At 34.6% G+C, this 23,652-nt stretch overlaps 1 protein-coding gene across 3 annotated transcripts in view; it reads left to right on the top strand.

Moving 5' to 3' along the window:
* Positions 1 to 23,652, top strand: part of SNX7 (sorting nexin 7) — a 103,192-nt gene that overhangs the window by 23,921 nt on the left and 55,619 nt on the right. For all 3 annotated transcript variants that reach the window (XM_077120171.1, XM_077120169.1, XM_077120170.1), the window contains exons 3-7: positions 6,148 to 6,258; positions 6,578 to 6,742; positions 8,931 to 9,129; positions 12,922 to 13,121; positions 16,163 to 16,249. In XM_077120171.1, coding sequence (XP_076976286.1) covers positions 6,148 to 6,258; positions 6,578 to 6,742; positions 8,931 to 9,129; positions 12,922 to 13,121; positions 16,163 to 16,249 — 762 coding nt within the window. The remainder of the gene's footprint in view (positions 1 to 6,147; positions 6,259 to 6,577; positions 6,743 to 8,930; positions 9,130 to 12,921; positions 13,122 to 16,162; positions 16,250 to 23,652) is intronic.

The raw sequence follows: 23,652 nt of genomic DNA, 5'->3' as shown, positions 1-23,652 counted from the left end.
AAAATTGGTAAGAGACTTGAAAAAAGACATCTCTTCAAAGAAGTTATTCACATGGCCAAAAAAACACATGAAAAGATGCTCAACATCATTAGCCATCAGGGAAATGCAAATCAGAACCATGGTGAACTTTTTTTCCCACACACATTAGAACGGCTGCTATTTAAAAATGTAAAGTAAGTGTTGGAGAGGATGCAAAGATATAGTAATACTTCTTCATTGCTGGGGCAATATAAGGTGATACAGCTGCTATGGAAGACAGTTTGGCATTTCCTCAGAAAGCTAAGTATAGAATACCATAGACCTGACAATCCCACTACTGGCTACAAACCAAAAATAATTAAAAGCAGGCAGGGACTCAAACAGATATTTGCACACCGATGTTCATAGTGGCATTATTCGCAGTTGCCAAAAGATGGAAGCAACCCAACTGTCCGTCAGCTGATGGATGGATTAACAAAATATCCTGATTACATACAATGGAATATTGGTCACCCATAAAAAAAGGAATAAAGTCCTGATTCATGTGAAAACATACATGAACCTTGAAAACGTCTTGCAGAGTAAAATAATCCAGATGAAAAAGGACAAATATTGTATAATCTCACTAATTTGAATCAATTGCAATAAGCAAGTTCATAGAGTCGGAATCTATTGTATAAGTTACACAGGAGGCAGGGTGGGATAAGGAATTGAAAGATAAGGCTTAAAATATGCAGGATTCCTATTTGGAGTGGTGGAAATGTTTTGATAATGGATGATGGTGATGGTAGCACAATATTGTGAATGCAATCAACAGTACCGAGTAATATATCCTGAAAATGATTAAAAGGTGAAATGTTAGATTGTATTTGTGGGAATAATGTTTTTTAAAAATCCCATGGAATTACGCTACACAAACAGTGACTCCTAAGTTAACTCATGGACTTTAATGAATGGTACAATTATAAAATTACGCTATCTTAAATTGTAACAAATATTCCATACCAATGCAAGGTGTTGGTGTGGGGTAGAATATAAATATCCTGTATTTTATTCATGTTTTTTTTTTTCTGTCAAGTGACAACTTCTCTAATAAAAATAATGTATTGAACTAATCTTTTTACTCATACTTAAACTTCTTCCTTGGCTACTCATTTCCTACCAGAGTATGCACTCCCTTGTATGATATCTAAAGAGCAACTTAGGCTAATGCCAACTTACCCTCTTACTTCCCACATTCAGTTCCCTCCCCACGTTTAATACTACTTCTCTTCTCTGAATATTCTAGTGTATTTCTCGCTCTCATAACTGCACATGCTTTTCCTTTCTCCGTGGTATATTCTTCACCCTCTCAGACAGAGCTGTATTTTTTTCAAAGTCACAACTCAATATGTTATCTTCCTCTGATGATTTCTGTTGTACCATGGTCACAGCTGAAGTTGACCATTATCCTGTTTTCTTATAGTGTCTGAATAAACTTTTATAGGATATAAAACATTGGATTCGTTATAGAAAAGAAGCCAAAGGCATATATTTAATCCCTCTAAGCCTCAGTTATTTTCATTTATAAAACTGAGATGAAAATAAGACCTAGTTCCATACATTTTCTGAAAGAGTTGTTTAGGACAGGTAATCTATATAAAGCACTTAGGAAAATGCTTACTGAATATGTTAAGTGTTCAGTAATCACCATTTACCTAAGTGTGAATAGATAACAATGTATTTATTTGTATTTATTCCCAATGAATCTGTTAGCTTCTGAGGTGAGGTAACAGTATCTTGTTGGAGTCATAATACCAAGCACAATGCTTAGGATATAATAAGTAAATAATTTAAGTATCATAGCCATTTCAAAAGGTGGTGAAATAACACAGCATAGGTATGCTGGTTTGAAACTGTTATGTACCCCAGAAAAGCCAGGTTTTCTAATTCAATCTTGCGGGGGTGGGGGCAGGATGTTTTGATAAGATTTTTTCCATGGAGATGCAACCCACCCAATTGTTGGTGGGTCCTTTCGATTAGATGGAGATGTGACCTCATCCATTTGAAGTGAGTCTTATTCCATAACTGGGATCCTTTAAGAAGGAGACATTTTGGAGAGAGAAGACAGATGCTTGGAGATCTGATGTAGAGCACAGAGAGATGAAACCAAGTGACAGATATTTGGGGATACAGAAGGAAATGACCAAAAAGATACCATAAGCTGTGAGAGCCATTTGAAGCCAGAACCCAGGAGAGAAGGACAGCGGACATTGCCATGTGCCTTCCAATGTGACAAAGAAACCCTGGACATGATTGGCCTTCTTGAGTGAAGGTATCCTTGTTGATGTCTTAATTTGGACGTGTTCCTAGTTTAGAACTGTGGATTTGTAACCTAATAAGTCCCCTTTATAAAAGCCAATCCATTTCTTGTATATTGCATTCCTACAGCTTAAGTAAACAAAAACAGATGGATTGAATCTTTATTCTTCCCCTTCTTTGCAATGTATCCTTGTACTTTAATTAACTTCTTGATGGCTTAGTTTCCTCATTTGTAACAAAACTACTCTCTTAGGATCTTTGTGAAAATTTAGAGTATTTGTACAGGCATATAAAAACAGAGCCAGCTTTGTCCTGATTGCTCTCATAATTATAATGCCCCTTCCTGTGACAGAATTTGTGAAACAGAATTATTTTCCCATCATTTGCTTCTTTCAGAAAGATATTCATTATAAGCCATCCTATAGATTTCATTCTGCTCATGGACATACAATTCTTAGTTATCCACACTTGCATCATACTTTAAATGGACTGCTCTTTTTATAGTAGTGGTAATAGTAATAATAGTAATACAATACATGAAACTATCAATCATTTTCTGCCAGGGACTATTCTAACCCTTTATACATATTAACTTATTTAAGCTCAGCAGTCCTATGAGGCAGATATTATGTTGCCTCTCCCTCCCCCATTTGATGGTTGAGGACACTGAACTCAGTGACTTGCTGAAAGTCGTACAGCATAGTAAATTGCCAAGCTGAGATTTAGACCCAGATAGTATACTTTCATACTGGACGATTTTGCTATTATGTTTTTCATGTATGTGTATGATTATAGCAAACTGTATTTTAGTTTAAATGCAAGTTAATCCCTGTATTCTACTTCCCACTGCATTTACTATATCCTAGTATATAGACTCTATCTATATATATACTAAAATATGCATTACAGAGATAAATGTAAAAACATTTAGTAGATACACATTATGCTATCGAAATGTACCTTTGTTGCTTATTTATCATCATTGATTTATTTAGTTTTTTGTTCCGGAAAGTTTATTGAGCCCCAGTTATGTCCCATGTACCATACTCGTATATTAAGATTGCATTATTAATCAAGATGAACATACCCTTGGCCTTCATGGAGCTTCAGTTTATGGGGTGTCATGGATATTAAACAATTAATTACATGCTTCGTTATTTAATTACAGTTATAAATGCTGTGAAGGAAAAATATAGGATATTATGAGCATTTATAGCCATGCTACTTCATCTAATTAGGATATTCAAAGATGGCTTCCCTGTGAAAGTTTTAGTTTTATAAATATTTGTAATCATGAACATTAAGACTATAAGGGTAAATACATGCACACACACACTTAATATATATGTATATATGTACACAGACTGACAGTCTCCTAATTAGGAATACTTAAGGATGGCCCAACTATAAATAATTGTTATCAGGGAAGCCAGGGGCCTGGGATCTGTTCCTCTTATGGGAAATTACTCTTTATTTCCAAGTTAGAATGTCTGAGGAGACTCCTCTGAAGAAATCCCTTCTCTTTTAGAGACTAGAGATGGGTCTTCTCTTAATATACACAGAAGCAAGAACTAAGAGGTTTAACAAGTGACTTTCTTCCCACATCTTCATCGTGAAGACATGACAGTAATACCTGCTTCTGTGCAAGTGAGGATTAAAGTGGAACTTGATTGGCTTAATTGACTACTGGGATTCATTTTCACTCAAATACAGTTTTCTAAATCCTCAGAGCTTAGAATAACTGTTTACACTTGATAAAAGATTGGTATTTGTTGAATGAATGTGTTTTGGGGGTTCCTTAGTCCTAAGCATTATGTATCCAAGCTTTTATGGGTACGTGAAAAATAAACAATCAGGTACAGTATTACTTTCATGGAAAACTGTATTCTGGATTAGGAGCATTATTTGTATTCTAAATGAACTTTGGAGCACATATTTTTTCTAAATTGGAGATTTCCTGTCGTCAAATCCAGTATTACTTTGATTTGAAAACTTACCTCCTAATGATCAAATTTGGCCTCTTTTGATAGAAGATAGTCATTATCTGAATCTAGCTCATAATACCTGTCTCCTTGTCATATTTCCACATATATATATCTCTTACATGTACTTTTCCGGGAAAGAATAGCCTTACAGTAAGAAAAAAGGGCACATTCTCCTTGAGACTTATAGTTATCCCCTCCTTTCTTCATTTGTTATTGCAATGTATTGGTGAATTCTTTTGAATTCTTTTGAATTCAATGACAAAGTAATGGAGACAGAGTCGATACAATATTTTACTTGGTTTTTATACTTCCCTTCTTTTTGGGATTTATACCAGATTTTTACAATGTTTATTAAAAGTGTTGGAAATTATTGAGAACATATTCAACTCAATCTTATTTTAACTGCCAGCTTTGTAGGTGCTTTTATTGTTAGTTACATCAGTTTATTTTCTTGGAAATTGGTAGTAAACATACACATTTGCACGTGACACAAAGACTGGCTTGATAAGTAATTTTTAATGAGAGATTCTAAACCATGTTTTGTGCGAATATGTATGTATATATGCATGTGTGTATTTGCTTATATTTTCACACACACTAAATAGTTATATATATTGTTAAACTATGTTTCTAGTTTTAGTTTTTCTATGTTTGCCATTTTCTCAACTTGTACCATTTTGCATAATAGTTAATGTTTGTAGTGTTTTGTGAGCTTTTAGTTACTTCTGCATGTCATCGTCCTCCACCCAATTTTTTGCCACTATAAAGGGAATGTTTTGCCAATATGTTGTGTGTTATTCTAAACATTCATTTTAAAAGAATCAGCTTCAGAAAGTATGGTTTCCATGAACTTTATTTCATGATAATTACGATTACATCTTATGACTTGAAATGTTTAATTTTACAGTTGTGCTCATCTGTGTAGATGATTGATATTTGAGTGTGAAATATATATGCAACGTCTTATTCCATCTTTATTCCTCCAGGAAAATTAAACCATAGTATTATTGTATTTTTAATTTGCAAATGTCCAGTTAAGTAGGATTTTGGTAGGAGTTTACTGTGTTTTCTTGTGAGAGGTTCGTGTACATTTGGTAATCTATGCTTTTGTATTTGGCTTGGGATTCAGGCAATAGAAGTGAGGTTGAAATTGTCCCTGTGTTTTCTTTTTGCCATACGTGTTGGCATAGATTTTCAGTTTGTTGAGAACATATATTTTAATGTCTTTGCTTAATTTTTTAGGAGTTTAGGCATCCAACTCTAAATAAAATTCCTTGAGAAATGATAGGAAGATTTTCTTTTCACATAAAATATCCATTAATAACATTGTAAAAACCATGGTAAAATCACTGTGTAAAATGTTAGAATATTCATATACTAAAATAAAATTTTAGCAAAGCAATTCATTTGAACAAATTCCAGGAAAATATTTTTCACACTCACATTCAGATTATTTTCCAAATTGTAAAAATAGAACTTTCCTCAAATTCTGAATTCTAATCAGCTTGAGAAAAGAAATATATTTAAAATCTAAATTCAGAGCACACTTCCTTCTTAGTGAGAAAGTCATGCCAAAGATAATAGAAGTTAAATTCTTGTGGAAGGCAGATGGTTGTTGTAAGACAGACTTTGCAGTTTGGATTTTAAATTTGAGTATGTTTTTTGCGTCCTTTCTGGAAATACTGAAAAGTTTGCTTTGTTTCATCTGCTACATGAGTAGATGACTGCAAAAAATATATATACAGGCTGACAAACACTGAATAATGAGGGTTTATTAATTTTTCTTAGAGACCTATTTATTTCAGAATGTTTAAAAATAATATTTGGCAACTGTCTTCTGTCTTATGTTGCATGTGCTGTTATTTTCCCCTACCTTCACCAGACATCTCGTGGGGAATTTGACTCCAGTGAATTTGAAGTTAGAAGACGTTACCAAGATTTCCTTTGGTTGAAGGGAAGACTTGAAGAAGCACATCCCACTCTGATTATTCCAGTAAGCTTTTAAGTTTTCCATAGAATAGCTTCCGTTTTGTCTTGTAAATATTTAGAATGGCTAAGAACTAATTTCAGACCTCTGAATTCAGTGTAATTCTTTTATATTAGAAACATTTGTTTTTAACCATTTCAATCTAAATGCAGACTTTAAAAAGTCTATTGTAATGTTATTATTTCTAAGATTTTTGGTTCTAGCACTTCAAATTTAAAAAAAAGTCATTTTCTTAAGAAATGAACACATGTTCAAATGGTCTTCCAAAAAGGAAACAAAGTGTGGAATTGCTTTCAAACCTGTTTTTTTTTTTTTTTTGCTTCAGCCATTGCCAGAAAAGTTTATAGTGAAAGGAATGGTTGAACGCTTTAATGATGACTTCATTGAGACACGCAGGAAAGCATTACATAAGTTTTTGAACCGAATTGCTGATCATCCAACTTTAACATTTAATGAAGACTTCAAAGTTTTTCTTACTGCACAAGCTTGGGTAATGAATTTTGATTTATCCTCATATAATTCTTTAATGTCTATGTGTATAGTTAATTGAACTCTTCTTCTGCAGGCAGCAGTGTGCTCCAACTAAGGTAGATTTTTTTTCTTTTTTTAACAATGGAGAAGAGATCCTTCAGATATAACCCTATATCAAGTCTATATGTAAACATTACAGAACTCTTGTATCTTCTCTGCATGCAAATAATCATGGTTCTCTTGGTTGAAAAAAAATTTTTTTTAATATCAGTGTACTCGCTGTGTATATAGCCAATGCTTAACGTACTCAAATAAATTTACTTTATTACTACTATTAAGTAAGAATGTGTCAGGGTTTTTTAAGTTATAACAATCTTTATTAAATGAATGGATAAATAGATGGATAGATAGATAGATAGATAGATACATAGATAGATGGATGATAATAAATCTCTTTACTTTTCCTTCAGCTACCTAATGTGGAGGGTCTAACTCCTAATATAGAAAACTTGATTCTATGTGTTCCTCCTTTTTTTTTTTTTTCTTTTCTTCTAGGATGATACAGCTCAGTAAGAGATATAATGGGTAAGACAGAGAGTTAGTATTAAACAATTACTGACCACTATTGAGCTTTATATCTCTCAGTTTTTGCCAGAGTGGTAGAAGCGAAAGAGTGGTTCATCTCAATCTTGACAGATAATGCTGCTGTCTGCAAGCCCTTTGTAGCTTATGTGAAACAGATTTGTGGCCTGACTCCAGAACCTTAGAAGCTGTTAGAAACCCTCTATATACTCGTCATTTGCAGTAACATCTTGCCAGTTGTGATCTGGGCTGTGTCTGATGATGTTTATTCTATCAGTTGGGTCCACAGCACTCCTGGATGGCTTCGTTGTCTAATTAAGGATGGCATCTGTTATTATTTTCCTGCAAAATCATACTGACTTGGAAATAAACTTGTTTAGTGTATATATATATATAGTATTTTTCAGTATTGTCTTCAGGCAATAATATCTGGAGAAAGATGAACTATATGTTATTTAATATTTGGGTTAGGAATAGCATAATATGTTCTCTGTATATAGAACATATTAGTAGTTAACATTGTTATTAATAGTTTTTTTCATATGTGTTATTTTTCAATTTCTCTTTGAACCCAAGCCTATGGTCAATAAGTGCTACAGCTGTCATCCAAACTCCTTGTTCTCTTTTCTCTTTCCAAATGCTGTCATTGTTACTTTTGTGCAGTGTATCCTTTTATAGCATTTCATTTAATTTGCATGTTTTTAGCTATACCACATAAGTTCACTGTACAGGCTAGTTACATATTATAAATCTTTCTCTGCAGACAACCAACCAGTGGAAGTGGTGTCACAGTTGACCCAACTTCAGTTGTTGAAGAGCTGTAGTGATGTGGGATCCATTTACAGACTATCTTAGTCGCTTTAAGGAGGCAACAGGTTAATGCTTAACAGCGAAGCCTCTGGAATCAGACTGCCAGGGTTTGAATCCTTGTTCCACCACTTAATTCCTCTTGGACCTTGAACAAGTTACTTAACTTTTCTATGCTTCTTTTTACTTTAAACTGAGGATAATGATAATAGTGCCTGTCTCATAGAATTTTTGTGATACATAATATATATATAATAATGCCTGTTCGTATTAGGCTCTCAATATATGTTAGTTATTATTATAACTAAAGAATTAGTGAAATTTTCCTTTTTTTTTTCTTTTTCAGGGAGTAACTTGGCTCTGAGAAAACTGTCAATTGTTTTTCTATTAAATTCTGATATAAATATAAGTGCATGTTATATCATCCCTTTATCTTCTCTAGTATCTCCTTGAGCACTATTTGCTCTATTAAACCCCGTTCTTTTAAAGATTTATGCTCTGAGGAAAGACTGTGTACTTTTGTTTTTGTTTTCGTTTTTTAATTGGGCAGGCACCAGGAATATGGACATGGTTTACCCTAGTACTTTGAGACGGAATATTATCAAGGATACTGAAACTTTGAAGAGAAACTGTATCCTAATAAAACTCATCTCTTTCAAACTAACATTAAAACAGCTCTATACCATGTTATTAGAAAAAGACATCTATGAAACACTTTTATTATTTTTATTTTATTGTTCTAATTAGGTTCTTTTAATTATTGAATGTTGCAATACTGTTGCTCCTTTCACCACAAATACTTCATTTTTTGTTTCTAGGAACTCTCTTCTCACAAGAAGCAAGGGCCTGGATTGCTAAGTCGGATGGGGCAAACAGTCAGAGCTGTTGCGTCCTCAATGAGAGGAGTTAAAAACCGCCCTGAGGAGTTCATGGATATGAATAATTTTATTGAAACATTTAGCCAGAAAATAAATTTGATAGATAAAATATCACAGAGAATTTACAAGGAAGAAAAGGGTATGTAGACTCTCTGAAATGTTGATTTCAAAGTTATTCAGTTTCTGATGGATCATCACATTTCCTAGTGTAGTGTGGCAGCATTAAGTTAGGATTTCACCTTCAAAATGTGGCATATGCCACACCATGCAGTGAAAATTTCTAATTCCTAAACCACTATGAAGATAGTTATGACCAGACTTCAATTGCTTTAATCAATCGCTAGATGTTCTAGTTTCCATTAATAGATTATAATGCTAAAACAAGCGCTGAGCTTATTGAGGTTTCGGATAGAGTGGGTAACAGTGAAGTTGGTATCATATGTCCAACATGGACCATATCTAAAAACCAAAGAAATAATATTTTAAGAAATAGGGTTTCCATATTTTTGAGGGATTAGTACATTTTGAGGGATTTTGGGACAAGTACCCTGTGCTGGACTTCTCTGTGTATAGCAAGTGGATTTGTGTTTTCTTGTCCTATTTTCTATAATGATTTCCTGTTCCCAATTATTTTTTCCAGTTTATAAGTTAAACATTATTCTATAATGATTTTTTTCTAATTGGAAGGAGATGTATTTTGCATTTACCTTAAATGCCTTATTTTGCATATACCTTGCATTTACGTTAAAAATAGATAGCTAATAGACCAAATATTTCCAAATATATTTTGATTGGCATTATAGATGAGAAATTACTTAAAGACAAGCAGAAATCCCTACCTTGATGCTTATTTGTTTATTTTCTGTTCCCCACTCAATTGCAGGGTCCATGAGGACAAGCAGGGAAAAGGTTTATTTCTAGTATATAGATAACATCTAACCCATAGAAAGTGCTCAGTTAGAATGGATTCAATGATTGAAAAATAAATGAATGCGCATAAAATTTGGTAGAAAAACTTGCTTTATCAAGAACCAATTGGTTATTAAAAGAGATGTAAAAATAAATGTTATAGCTGACTCTAGTCAGCCCTTTTCCTAAAGTTCCTTTACCTCTTGATGAATGGAATATAGTTTATATATTGGTTCTGTGATTCCAATCAATTTCAGTAGATTCTTGATGCATAGTTAGGTGGGATAGTAATTCAAAGATGCTTATAAGGATCAAGAGATTCTTGACACTTGAGAAATTTATAGATTATCAGTATGCTTTGTATTTACTGGTGCAAGGGAATAGTTTTAAAATCTTTGATAGACTCTAATTTTTATGAACTACTTAGAAAGAAAACTGAATTTTGTTACAGACTTTATAAATTTAAGCTCTCATTTTCGGGGAGTGGATGTCACTGATCCAAGCTTGAGGTTCTTGTTAGTTTTTAATATGTGAAACTCACTTGCCAAGATTCCATTCAGAATGCTGAGATGTTTTCTTTGTTAGCTTTGGGAAATAATCTCTCTTAGTTATATAGGCCAATTCATTTATATTCTTTGATTTTATTTTATATTGTGATTCCCAGTTCATTCAGTAAAATTTGTTGACCACATAAAGTGTTAATTCTCTGTGCCTTAAGTTAAAGGAGGAAAAAGATGGTACCAGTTCTTGAATTCACAGTCTAGTCAGGTAAACAGGTATCTTAGCAGATAATTACAGCACAATTCATCCAGTCTTTACATAGAGATATGATCTGGGTGCTGTGTAAGCACAGTCTAGAAAATTAGGAAAGCTCTCCATGGAAAAATAAATATTGCCCAGGTGTGATAATACACACTGACATAGACACAAGCTGAGAGATGAAATAAAGCAGAATATTTTCTTTTCTAGAAATACTAGTTTAATATGGCCATTACTTAAAATAAATGATAAGCCTAGATTCAGGAGGGTCATTAAATATAATATCTCCCTTAGGTGATATCTAATATTTCCATTGTTTTTAAATTTTATTTTTTCTTAACTTTTTCAGTTTATTTGATCATATAAACTATTGAAGTTTAAGTTGTTAATTTAGAGCAATATGAAAGATTTCATCAACCCTAATGAGTTTAAGATGATTAAAGATAATTTCATTATACTTCAATGAATAGTGAATAAAATATACCCACTGTCTATTAATTCTCTAGCCATAAAAACCTACCATAAGAACTTGGTAATGTCAAAGTATAAATATAAGAATATTCAGATCTAAAAATGAACACCAAAATTTTGAATTCAAGCCTTATCAAGCATTGACTAGTCTTTTATTAATTGTTCACTCATTCATTCTTTCATTGATATGAAAATTTTAGCACTGTTTCGGGCTTTGGGATACAAAAGTAATAAGATCAGCCTCTGTTTTAAGGAGTCTTTGATCTAAGGAGTATGTCAGTTACGCAAGTAATTATAATAGGGTTGGATAATGCTTTAATAGAAATATGAAATTATGAGAGGCTTATGGACAACACATCTAAGATTCCTTTGGAACATAATCAGAGGAGATTTATTTGAGCTGGGATTTAAAGAATAAAAATTAATTTGTTGGGTGATAGAAATGGTATAGGGCAAGCAAAGGGACATGTACAAATGTTTGAGCTGTGAAAAATCATGGGATATTCGTGAATGAGCAAGTATTTTAGCTTGAATCAAAATATATATGGGAGAGAATCTCAGTAATTGAATCTGGAGATGTAGGTAGGTGGCTGACTATAAAGGACTTTCTAAATCTGCTCAGAAGCATCAGTGTTTATATACTTTGACAAGAATGAAAAGAAGGAGAATAGCTGAGTCCCTTGTAGTAGTGCTGGTAAGAGATGCTGATGGCAGTAGAAATAAAGATAGACAGACAGATAGATTAATACCTCAAAATACTGAAGTTGGTGATTGGCTGGCTCTGCACAGGAATGAGTCTAGAATGACCTCTAGAGTTTTTGCGTAGTTGCATGGATAATAATTGCATTTAGGTAAAATATGTAAGAAAAGAGGGAGAAAGAAGGCCAGTTTTGCCTACAAGACCTTCAGGTATAGTTATGTGGTAGGTGGTTATACATGTGGTTCTACAGATCAGGACAAAAATTCAATCTAAAGATAATTCTCAAGTTGGACTTGAATGAAAAGAAATGGTGTGGCTTGTGATATGACTCCTGTGATTCACAGAGGAGTGTTTCTCTGGTTTCATTATTTGAAAGGCTCGTGCATTCTTTGTGGCAGATAAGATACATAACCTTGTGGGTTACAGCCTATCAATGGGTGTCAGCTTGTCAGGCCAGGAAATGCCAGAGGTCCAAGACTCTTTTTCTCACTTACCCAGCTGTAATTTAGGACTTCTATCCTTAGATTATAGTAAAGGAATGGCATGTCTGTATTCTGATAAAATTATTTACAAAAGCAGGTAGTGACCACCTTTGGCCCACAGGCTGTAGTTTGCTGGTTCCTGGGTAGCACTTAAATACTTTGATGACATAAAAAAGCCAAATATGATGCAGTTCACAATTTTAGTGCAGTTAAGAAAATCGATATGTTTAAGTTGATCAGAGAGTCTGTAATAATACTAATTAAATTCTCATCTATAGGGATTGCATAATTCTTATCGTACTAATTTTGAGCCTGGAGATATAGCAGGAGTCAGACTTGTAATTCATAAACCATGTAGTACTCATTCAAGAGTCCATGGTAGATTTGGTGATCATATAATTGTTTTCCAAACCAGGACAGTTTTGAAAAGCAGTGTTATCATTGATTACACCTGGATGGCAGTCATTCAAACACAAACCATTAGGACCAATTTCATGACAGGTGATAGCCTTTTCTTAAGTTCATATGCAAGAGAAAGCCCTTTCTTGCTCTCTGTCATGTAGAGGTTTTGAAAACTGTAAATTAAGAAGCCATTATTTTTTTCTTTTAGAATATTTTGATGAAATGAAAGAATATGGGCCAATTCATATTCTGTGGTCAGCATCGGAAGAGGATCTGGTGGATACCTTAAAAGGTGTTGCCGGCTGCATTGATAAATGCTGTAAGGCCACTGAAAAGCAGATGTCTGGACTCTCAGAAGCCCTGCTGCCTGTTGTACATGAGTATGTGCTTTATAGCGAAATGTTAATGGTAAGAACACCTACTTATACTTCTATACTACAAAAGCAGTTTTATAAGAAACTCTGTAAAAGCAGTGTTTACTTCTGTCTTGTTCACCACTATCTTCCTAGCCTAGCAAGATGCTTCGCATGTAGTTGGATGCTAAATATTTGTCCACTGAATGAGTCGATGAATGGGAGAATGCATTAATAAAAGTCTGGAATACTCCACAGCAACAAAAAATAATTTATAAGTTGATGGATAGATTTGAAGGATCCTCAGTCAGGATTTTCTTGAGAAAATTGTTAGTTTTTTTTCAACTTTTTAATTTTACTTTTTAAAATATGCTAGTGCCTGGGGATTGTTTTTTTCAAAAAGGAGTTGCTTTCTCTTTTCCAATAAATACATCAATTTATTGAGTTCCATTATTTAGAGCTTGATGTTTTATTTTATCCTCTGGGTCCTGTTGAGGTTAAATTCTAAAACAAAAATCCTTCAAGTTAAATATTTTCCCTTCACTATTTGAAAAGTCTTTTAGTTTTCTTCTTCATTTCAACTCCTTCAGATCAAGCTAAAGTTTCCAGATCTTTAGTATTCAGCAATGTTTTCTGCAAAGATAATGTTTATCATCAGATATTCTCCTCTGCTTACAGTCATTGCACTGTCAACACTCTTGGGTCACTGGTGTTTTAGAATGGAGGTCAGGGAAGGAGTGAGCTTACATTCAGATATAGCCCATTCCTCCCATATATAATTAGAGGCAAGTGTGGTTTCTGTTTTCATATACTCTTGATCTCTAGGGAGGTTTTTTTTTGTTTTTCTTTTTAACTTTGCCTCTGGCTTGGTGCTGGGATATTAGATCTATCTCACACATGTTTAGGACGTCCTTTGACAGAGTCATTAAATATTTTGTGAAATATTTCAGGTTCCTGCTGTGATTTGACTTTATTAGGGCTCTCATAAACAAACCTTTCTTGCTTTCCAAAGGCCTGTAATGTTTCACTGCTGTAGAATCTCCTCCTTATCTGTATCAATTTTCGTCACTACATCCTGTGATTTTACTTTGTTGTTGATCTCCTTGTGAGGGTTCTTCGAAAAACGGATTTGTATGATTAAAAATAATATAGGTTCCCCCCTTAATTAGATAGTGTTTTGTCCTTTATTTTGCTAACATGAGATTTTGATCACAACGTTTAAAATTCTGCATCCCCAAAGGGTGAGCTGTGTGGTGATGTGGTGAGCCATTGATTGTATGCTTTGGACAGACTGTGTGGTGCATGAAGATACCTCAATAAAAACATTGAAAAAAAAAAAGCTTAAAATCCTGCATCTTTAAAAGTATGAAAAAATTGTAATAGCAACCAGATAGAATTATTTTGTAGGTTCTCATTTTATTGTATGTAGATGTCTAGGGTACAATCAGTAGCATTTATATTTTGATGGCCTGGTTCGGTTTTATATTACAATGTTTTCTTCAGTCTGAGCTAAAGGAATGAAAGATATATGTCTTGACAAAATGATTGCATTGGTGTAATCTCCCTAGTTATTTTCTAAAGGAACGTCTTAAAATATTTCTCCTATATGAAATAGAGTTCTAAAACAGACTTTAGATAAATGAGACTAAGTTACAGTATGAGTCATTTGGGTTAGAGAAAGGAAGGGGTTTCCTAATGTTAATGGCTATTGAATACTGAAATCAGTATGCAAAGGAATTTGTAATATTGAGTTGAATTTTTTCATTCATTTCTTTGAAAATAGGATAAATGTTCATCTATTTTGAGTGTTTTAAAAGTATTTCCATGTTGGTCGGTTTTCACCTGCCATGCAGGAGACCCGGGTTTGATTCCCGGTACCTACCCATGCAAAAAAAAAAAAAAAAAGAGGTATTTCCATGTAAACCCAAAATTTCTCTAATTAAAAAAAAAGTGATTACAAAACAAACAAACAAAAATGAGAGTGATTCCACCAGACATTAAACTAGACTGGGTGGTCCTCAGCATCCTTTTTATCCCTAATGTCTCTCAGTTCTCACTCAAATACTATGACACTCTCTTACCTGATCTTCATGTGCCTAGTGTCTGGGCTTCTCCCTTCTGTTAAACACCTGAAAGGTGTTTAACACAACAATCTTGTGTTGTCTCTTGTATGTCTTGTATTTCCGCTTTCACTGGTTGAATGGCTTGCTTAACCTGTTTGCAATTTATGTTCATTATTAGAATTTTATTGCTTTAATTAATAGTGTGAAAATCAATTAAATATGAGTACCAATAAAAGGAGTCCTTATGTCTATGGAGTCAAAATAGAATATCTTGAAAGGGCAGTGCATCACCAAGGGAAAGACATTGTAAAAGATTGGCAAAATTATAAAAGATGTAGATTCTGCATTCAAGTTCCTTCACAAGTGTGTATTAAGTTTAAAGACACTGAAGCATGAAATCATGTTTATTCAAGAAAACAAGATGGAACTCTTATCAAAGAAAAGAGCATTATTTCTCATCAAAAGCATGGCTAAATTATTGAATATTTATACATTTTGAGCTAACATGGTTAAAAAAATGACTACACACTTCAGTTTTCTGATTTCCCACCATCATTGCCTGCTTTGATTAATGTCCCTTTGGGAAACAACTCTTTGTAGTTGGATACAGAGCTGCCACTGATTGTACATCTTTCCAGGTGAGCACCTCATGGTAACTTCTCAGCTCATGCTATTTACACTGTGGACTACGTTTCCAGTGTTCCTGCTGATTTTTTTGTTTGATGATTTGTTTTGTTCTTTGCTCATTTTGAAGGATTGTGTATGACTAGACTGTTCTACTAAAAATTGTACCTATAATGCTTAAACTAGTTAAGTGCGGAATGGGATGACTAATAAAAATTTATGTAAAAAATCCGTCAATACTTTCTATTTAACTTTTAAAAATTAAAAAAATTTAAGGTTTTATACCTCAAAATGACTGGTGGTGACTTGAGAAGCAGAAGCTGTTTATATTCTAAAATGTATATTTTTGTATTAGAAAAGTTTAATCAGACTAAGTACAACTCATTTTATCTTCATGTTTCATATGAAGGGTGTTATGAAAAGAAGAGACCAAATACAAGCAGAGCTGGATTCCAAAATTGAAGCTTTGAACAATAAAAAGGCAGATACTGATCAGGTAAGTGTTTAAGTTTCTTAATATAATCTAGAATTCACTGTCGAAAATTTGTATTAGCTTTGTAGAGGTCCATTATATGTCTGTTTCTGCACATCTAACAAATGACACTAAAACTTCCTCCAAAATGTACTGAGTGAGGCTGTAAAGCATAATGAAGGCTTCGTGCCTTTCTGACTTATATCATCTCATCCTCTGAGGAAAGTGCCAACTTTTCAAGGACAAAGTGTGTTAGAAAAAGGCGTGGAAAGTACCCAACCCTGTTCCAGAAGACTAATAGGTACTCAATAAATAGATCCACCTTTTGCTAGTTTTATAAGATATTTCTACAAAACAATGTAGTTTTCCTATATACCTTTTTCTTGTTATTCTAAAACCTTTACAAAGGAAGTATCTTTGTTTTCAAGTTTTCCTTTCTTTCTTAAAAAAAACTTTATCATGGGAGTTTTCAAAATCACAGCAAAGGAGATCTAAAACTATGAATGAACTCCCATATACCTACCACCTGACTTCAACACTGCTCAGCTTTTTGCCAACCTTTTTTCATACGGTGAGATGGGTTGATTATAAACAATGGGAGTTTATTAGCTTATGTTTTAGGCCGAGAGAATGTCCAAATCAAGGAACCATCAAGGCGAGGTTTTCTTCCCAAAGCCTAGCGACAGCAATCCTGGGTCCTCTCCACAAGGCACATGGCGGTGTCTGGTGGCCTCTCCCTTTTCTTCCCAAAGGCTAGCGACAGCAGTCCTGGGTCCTCTCCACAAGGCACATGGCGGTGTCTGGTGGTCTCTCCCTTTTCTTCCCAAAGGCTAGCGACGGCAGTCCTGGGTCCTCTCCACAAGGCACATGGCGGTGTCTGGTGGCCTCTCCCTTTTCTTCCCAAAGGCTAGCGACAGCAGTCCTGGGTCCTCTCCACAAGGCACATGGCGGTATCTGGTGGTCTCTCCCTTTTCTTCCCAAAGGCTAGCGACAGCAGTCCTGGGTCCTCTCCACAAGGCACACGGCGGCGTCTGGTGGCCTCTCCCTTTTCTCCCAACTTTTAGTGCTTTTAGCTTCTTGCTTCCGTGGATTTCTCCCTCTATTTATTTACCCCGTTTATAAAGAACTCCAGTCAGAGAAATAAGAACCCCCTGGGCCGTACGTTAACTGAAATAACCTCATCAAAAGGTCATACGTAAAAAAGGTTTACACCCACAAAAGAATGGATTAGCTTTAAGACCATGCATTTTGGGGGGTACCTACAGTTCCAAACCACCACAGTCTCTCCCCGTTGATTTATCTTTCCTTTTGGTGACATAATCTAGAGCAATCCCAGACATTATATTATGTTACTCCCAAATATCTTAGTGTGTATTTATTAAAGAGCTTGTGGATTTATAGACAATCATGTTTAAAATAGAAGATTCCTATACTCATTTTGTGATTGGGTTGTTTGTCTTTTCATTGTTAAGTTGAAAGATTTCTTTATATTATCTGGATATTAAACCCTCATTAGATATGTTATTTCCAAATATTCTCTCTCATTGTGTAAGTTGTCATTTTATTTTCATGGTAAAGTCCTTTGAGGCAAATAGTTTTTAACTTTGATGAGGTTCCATTTATCTATATTTTTCTTTTGTTGTTTTTGCCTTGGATGTAAAGTCTAAGAAAACATCGCCTAACATAAGGTCTTGAAGACGCTTCCTTCCATTTTCTTCTAGGAGTTTGATAGTTCTGGCTCTTATATGTAGGTGTATATAGGTCTTTGATCCATTTTTAGTTTTTTTTTTATGTAGTGTGAGGTACTGGTCCTCTTTCTTTATTTTGCAAATGGATGTCAGTTCTCCCAGTACCATTTGTTGAAGAGACTGTTCTTTCCTAATTGGGTGCCCTTGTCAAAAATCAGTTGGCCATAAATGTGAGGGTTGATTTCTGAGCTCTCATTTTGATTCCTTTCTTCTATACATGTGTCCTTATGCCATTGCTGTCTGGCCTTGTGCCGATACTATGCTGTTCTTTGACTATGGCAATTTTGTAATAAATTTTAAGATTAGGAAGTCTGAGTCCTCCAACTTTATTCCTCTTTTTCAGAATGGCTTAGGCCTCTTTCCCTTCCATATAAATTGATGATTGGCTTTTCGATTTCTGCAAAGAAGGTTGTTGAAATTTCAATCGAGATTGAATTAAATCTATAAATTCCTTTGGGTAGTATTGACATCTTAATGATATTTAGTCTTCCAATTCATGAACATGGAATGGCCATCCATTTATTTAGGTATTCTTTAATTTATCTTAGCAATATTTTCTAGTTTTCAGTGTATGAGTCTTACATGTGGTTAAATTTATTTCTAGATATTTGATTTTTTTAGTTGTTATTCTGAGTATATATATTTTTTATTTTTTTGCATGGGCAGACACTGGGAAATGAACCCGAGTATGTATTTTTTAAATTTCTTTCCACAGCACTCATGATAATCCTATCAGGTCAGAATCCTCATTTGACATTGAGGAAGCATGGAGTAACTTGTGTAATTTTTTAGTAATGAGAGAAAGAAGCAAGATTAGAGATTAAGGTGTCTCTTTCTCTACTCAGAACGTGCTCTCAGAGAGCAGGTATTGAAGTAGAAATGTTATTACCATACTTAACTTCTGTTGGACACTTTTCGCATGGGCAGTTACCGGAAATTGAACCCGCGTCTCTGGCATGGCAGGCGAGAACACTGCCTGCTGAGCCACTATGGCTGCCCTAATTTTTCTTGATTTAAGGGTTTATATTTATTTGGAGTACAGTTTTTAGTATGCTTACATCAGATGAGTGGGAGAGTCCTTGAAACCCACTCTGTGTTTTTTTTTTAATATTTTAATTGACAAATCTTCACACACATACATTCCATACATGGCGTAAAATCAGTACCATCATATAATTACTTATTTATCACGATGATTATTTTTTAGAACATTTGCATCACTCCAGAAAAAGAAATAAAAAGAAAAAAAAATCAAACATACTATACCCCTTACCCCTCCCTCTCATTGACTGCCAGTATTTCAGCCTACCCAATTTATCTTACCCCTTAAACCCCCTTATTATTCATTTATTTTTATCCATATGTTTTACTCATCTCTCCATACCCTGGATAAAAGGAGCATCAGATACAAGGTTTTCACAATCACTCAGTCACATTGTAAAAGCTGTATCAGTATACAGCTGTCTTCAAGAATCAAGGCTACTGAAACAGCTCAACAGTTGCAGGTACTTCCTTCCAGCCACTCCAAAGCACCATAAAGTAAAAAGGAATATCTGTAACCTCTGGAATAACTTCTCAACTCTGTTTGAAATTTCTCAGCCACTGAACTTTGAGGGCAAAAATGTTTTGTTTGTTTACTGAAGTGTCCCCAGTTTCTAGAACTGTGCCTGGTACGTTGTAGTCAACTGGGAAATATTTAGTGAATGAATAAACTAATGAATTAAAATTGCAGTTATAACTCTGATTCATGAAAAATAGTGAAGCCTTTGTGGTCTCTGCAAAATTAGACTTTGTGCAAAGCACTGAGGCTTCACTAAAATGTGATTATAGATTACATGATTGGTATGGTTTTTATTTTTCATGTTCTTGTCTGTATTTTTTTTTTTCAAACAGAAATTCCATCCTCCTGAATAGAATGTAGGTGGGGAGTGGTGGGCTGCTGTGGACAGAGTAGGAGAAAGGAATCTGTGAAAGAGAATAATAGGAAATGTAGAATCAGTATAATGATTGCTTGAGCAAAAATCACCTATATGTACCTCAAAATGATGAGAAAGAAGAGTGAACTCAAGACAGACATTTTCCTTCCAATAGGGAACTGATATTTGCTCTTTATTTTTAAATAAGATCAACTGAATGGAATAAAAAAAGGGTGGGCAATTATAGAGAAATTATAGTTGCATATCTTCTGAACTTTTTAGAATTTTTCATTTGTTAAATAATTTTTAAATATATTGAAATCGGTGGTTAGGAAAAAATTTTCTCTTGGCTAAGTTTTAGAAATCGTACAGAATTTTAAAGTTCGGAGAATAGTAAGATGGCTTACAAACCAAGCATCTGTTCAGAATGGCCTATATTCATATTTTAAAATGAAAGAAAGATTAGCTGATATTGTTCCAATGACAAAAACAGTGGGAAAAAATAGCTTGCGACCAAATATGGTTAGACTTTTCCATCCCAACTAAACATTTGTTTTTCATTTGACTTGCAAATATTTTGTCTTTTGGTCTTATTCAGACATCACTTGATATGTCCTTATATCTAATGGTCAATCTGTATTTATGATTTTGTTTTCTGTGTATCATGTCGACTATAAATATTTAATAACCTTGTTACTAAATTGTAAGGTGGGAGAAATTTGAAATTAATTATCAGTTAAGATTTGAAACAGACACATTTAGCAGATGCATTACAATTATTTTTTTGTTCCCCCAGGAAAACAGACCAAATGTATAGGGACATATTTAATGATTTATGATTGGCACCATTTGTATTTTCTAAACAGTTACTTTGTTTATAGAGCTTCTCACTTCCAGATCCCTATATGTTGTGATGGTCTCTTTGGGAGAAACCTTCCAGGATTACTCTAAAAATGCACCTGCCATGATTTGTTACAGAACAACTGATGGGACGTTGCTTGGAAAATGCATGATAGGATCACTATGGAAACAGTCCTTTGTGAGGTCTTTGTAAGGAGCAGTCCTTTGAAATCACCATAGCGACCCTGGCAGGAAACCGAATATAGCAATGTACCCTGGTTGTTTACTATGGCAACCAGGCAGGGCCACTTTGGAGACAACCCTGGGGCCATTTCTATGGAGACCTGATTGGGTTGCTTTCAGAAGTTCCATCAAAGTCACCTTTTTGTGAGATGCTGTATGCAAACCCAGCAAAGTGACTGTACTGAAAGGGTAGTGCAACAGACCTCTACCAAGAAGGCCTAGGACTAGGGAAGTTATAATAATTGGTTAGAAATATAGCAGTAACATTAACATTCCTGCTGTTACATTGAGGATATCTGATGACCTTTACGTGGGCTTTGTGGCTTACAAATACAAGGCACTGTTCTTCTTACCTTGTGTCTAATTTTGTTTATGCTATAAATTGACAATAATGGCACTGCAGTTACTTTTCCTCATAATATGAATATGCCCACAAAAGTTATGTGTTTCTCTGCAAACTGAAAGAATTTAAAAAAACAAGTTCTTTTATTTATTATATGGGTAGTTGTAGAGTGGCTGCTTCTTAGTGTTTGTGACTTATAGTTCTTATCTCATGACAATAAAATTAATGATTTCACAATGACCTAAACTCAGTAAAGACATTCAGAATACTCATTTGAAGGTCAGTTCAGTTCTTCATTACCAGATTTGTCATGTAGGCTTTTGAATTAAATAGACCTAGGATCAAATCCTAGGTCATCTGCTTATTAGCTCTGTGACCCAGGGCAAGTTTTCCTAACGTCTTTTAGCTTTATCATGTATAATTTGGGAAAATTGTTATATTTCTAATAGACCTCTTTAAGGGTTCAGTGATATAATGTAAGTAAATTGTTTGGATTGTAGTAAGCACCCAGTTGTTAACTGTTGTTACTTTGATGGGAAAGTAATATTTGACTTATGTTCTAAAACATGGCTAGAGGATTGTTGCATCAAAGAGTGGGGAGGATATTTCAGGCATGGGGGATAATATGAAAAGTAGTAGAATCTCAAAAAGCATGTTAAACTGAGAAAACCTTGTCTTATGGGGAGCAGGGTCCAGGGCTGCTCTAAAGGGATGTGGCTATGAAGGTGGGCTGCATTCAGATAAGAAGAGGACCATGTTTGTCAGGTTGAGGAGTATGGACTTTTAGCAGTGTAGAGCCAGTGAGAGCCTGAACTGATGAGTTGGCAGTGGCATTGCGGAGGGCTGTCAACTTAACAAAGAAAGCAGAGTGATAGGATCCATTGCACTTAAAGGATGAGAGACAGCCAATGTTCCAAGTTACTAATGGTTGCATTTCTAATTGGTGAGATAGTGGCTCTATAAAATGATGTATAGAATATAAATGGAAGAAGAAATTTGGACAAGTGCAACTTTATATCATGAAAAGATGACATTATATTGAGGTATTCAAGAAAAAATCTTTCAGCAAATTTTATTGAGTACTTACCATATGACAGATGCTATTGTAGACACTGGGGAAACGCTGGTAAAGAAAACAGTCAACAGTTCCTCTTCTTGTGGGACCTATCATCTAGTGTATAGATACAAACAAGAATAAGTAAATAAATAATTAAAATTTAGAATATATTACCATATGGTGATAAGTGTTGAAGAGAAAGAGTGTTACGGGAGGGATACAGTTTTAAATTAGAGGTCAGGGAAAGCCTCTTCAAGAACATGATGTGTAAGTAAAACCTGAAAGAGGCGAGTTCTTGAATATAAATTCTTGGGAAGAGAGAATTCCAGGCATAGGGAATAATAAGTGCAAAATGGAAGTATGTCTCCATATTCCAAGAAAAGGAGGGAGCCATTTGGAGTGAGCAAGAGGAAGAGTTCTGGGAATGAGATCAGAGAGGTAACCAGGCAGTCACATCACATGGGACATTCTAACTTTTGGTCTTGATGAGTTAGGAAGCTACTAGAGGACAAAAGAATAACATGATCAGATTTAAGTTATTATTTACTGTGAATGTGAAAGACAGAAGGTAATGTATATATGGTATGTGCATGAAATGGGGGAAGGCTAAAGCCGGAGACTAGCATATACAATCCCAGTGGACAGGATAGCTTGGAAATTGTGTGGAGTGTCACTTTCTCAGTGTATTTTGAAGGAAGGTAGAGCTGTTTGCTATTGGATTGGCTGTGGGTTGTGAGAGAACACGGAGAGTCAAGGATGATTCTGCAGTTTTTGGACTGAGCAACTGAAAGGTAGGAGTTAGCATTAATTGAGACAGGGGAGATTTGGGGAAGAAAAGGTTTAATGGAGAAGATGAGGAGATCAGATTTGAACATGTGAAGTCATTGTGCCTATCAGATGTGATGCTGATTAGGCAGTTAGATAAAAATCTAGAGTTCAGGGGAGGCATCAGCTGGAGATGTATATTTGGAAGTTGTTAGCAAATGATATTTAAACCTGTGAGACTTGTTGAGGTCACTAAAGGATGAGAAAAAAAGAGAAGAAAGAGATCCCGGGGCTGATTCTGGATTTATTAAGAGGTAATAAGGATGGAGGAATGAGAAGAGTGGCTGGTGAGAGAATGGAAAGGAAATTTATATAGCTTTGGCTGGTGATACATAATTGGATCAATGGAATAAACTAAACAGATCTATTTAGGGTCATTTTAACTTTGTAATCACTTTTCCTTTCATGAGGCATTTATAAAAAGTTTGTTACAAATTAGTAATGAGGTAAATCTG

The sequence above is a fragment of the Tamandua tetradactyla genome, chromosome 11 (genome assembly GCF_023851605.1).
Source record: "Tamandua tetradactyla isolate mTamTet1 chromosome 11, mTamTet1.pri, whole genome shotgun sequence".
NCBI lineage: Eukaryota > Metazoa > Chordata > Mammalia > Pilosa > Myrmecophagidae > Tamandua > Tamandua tetradactyla.
The sequence above is the reverse complement of the archived record's forward strand: the minus strand, read 5'-3'. Positions and strand labels throughout refer to the sequence as shown.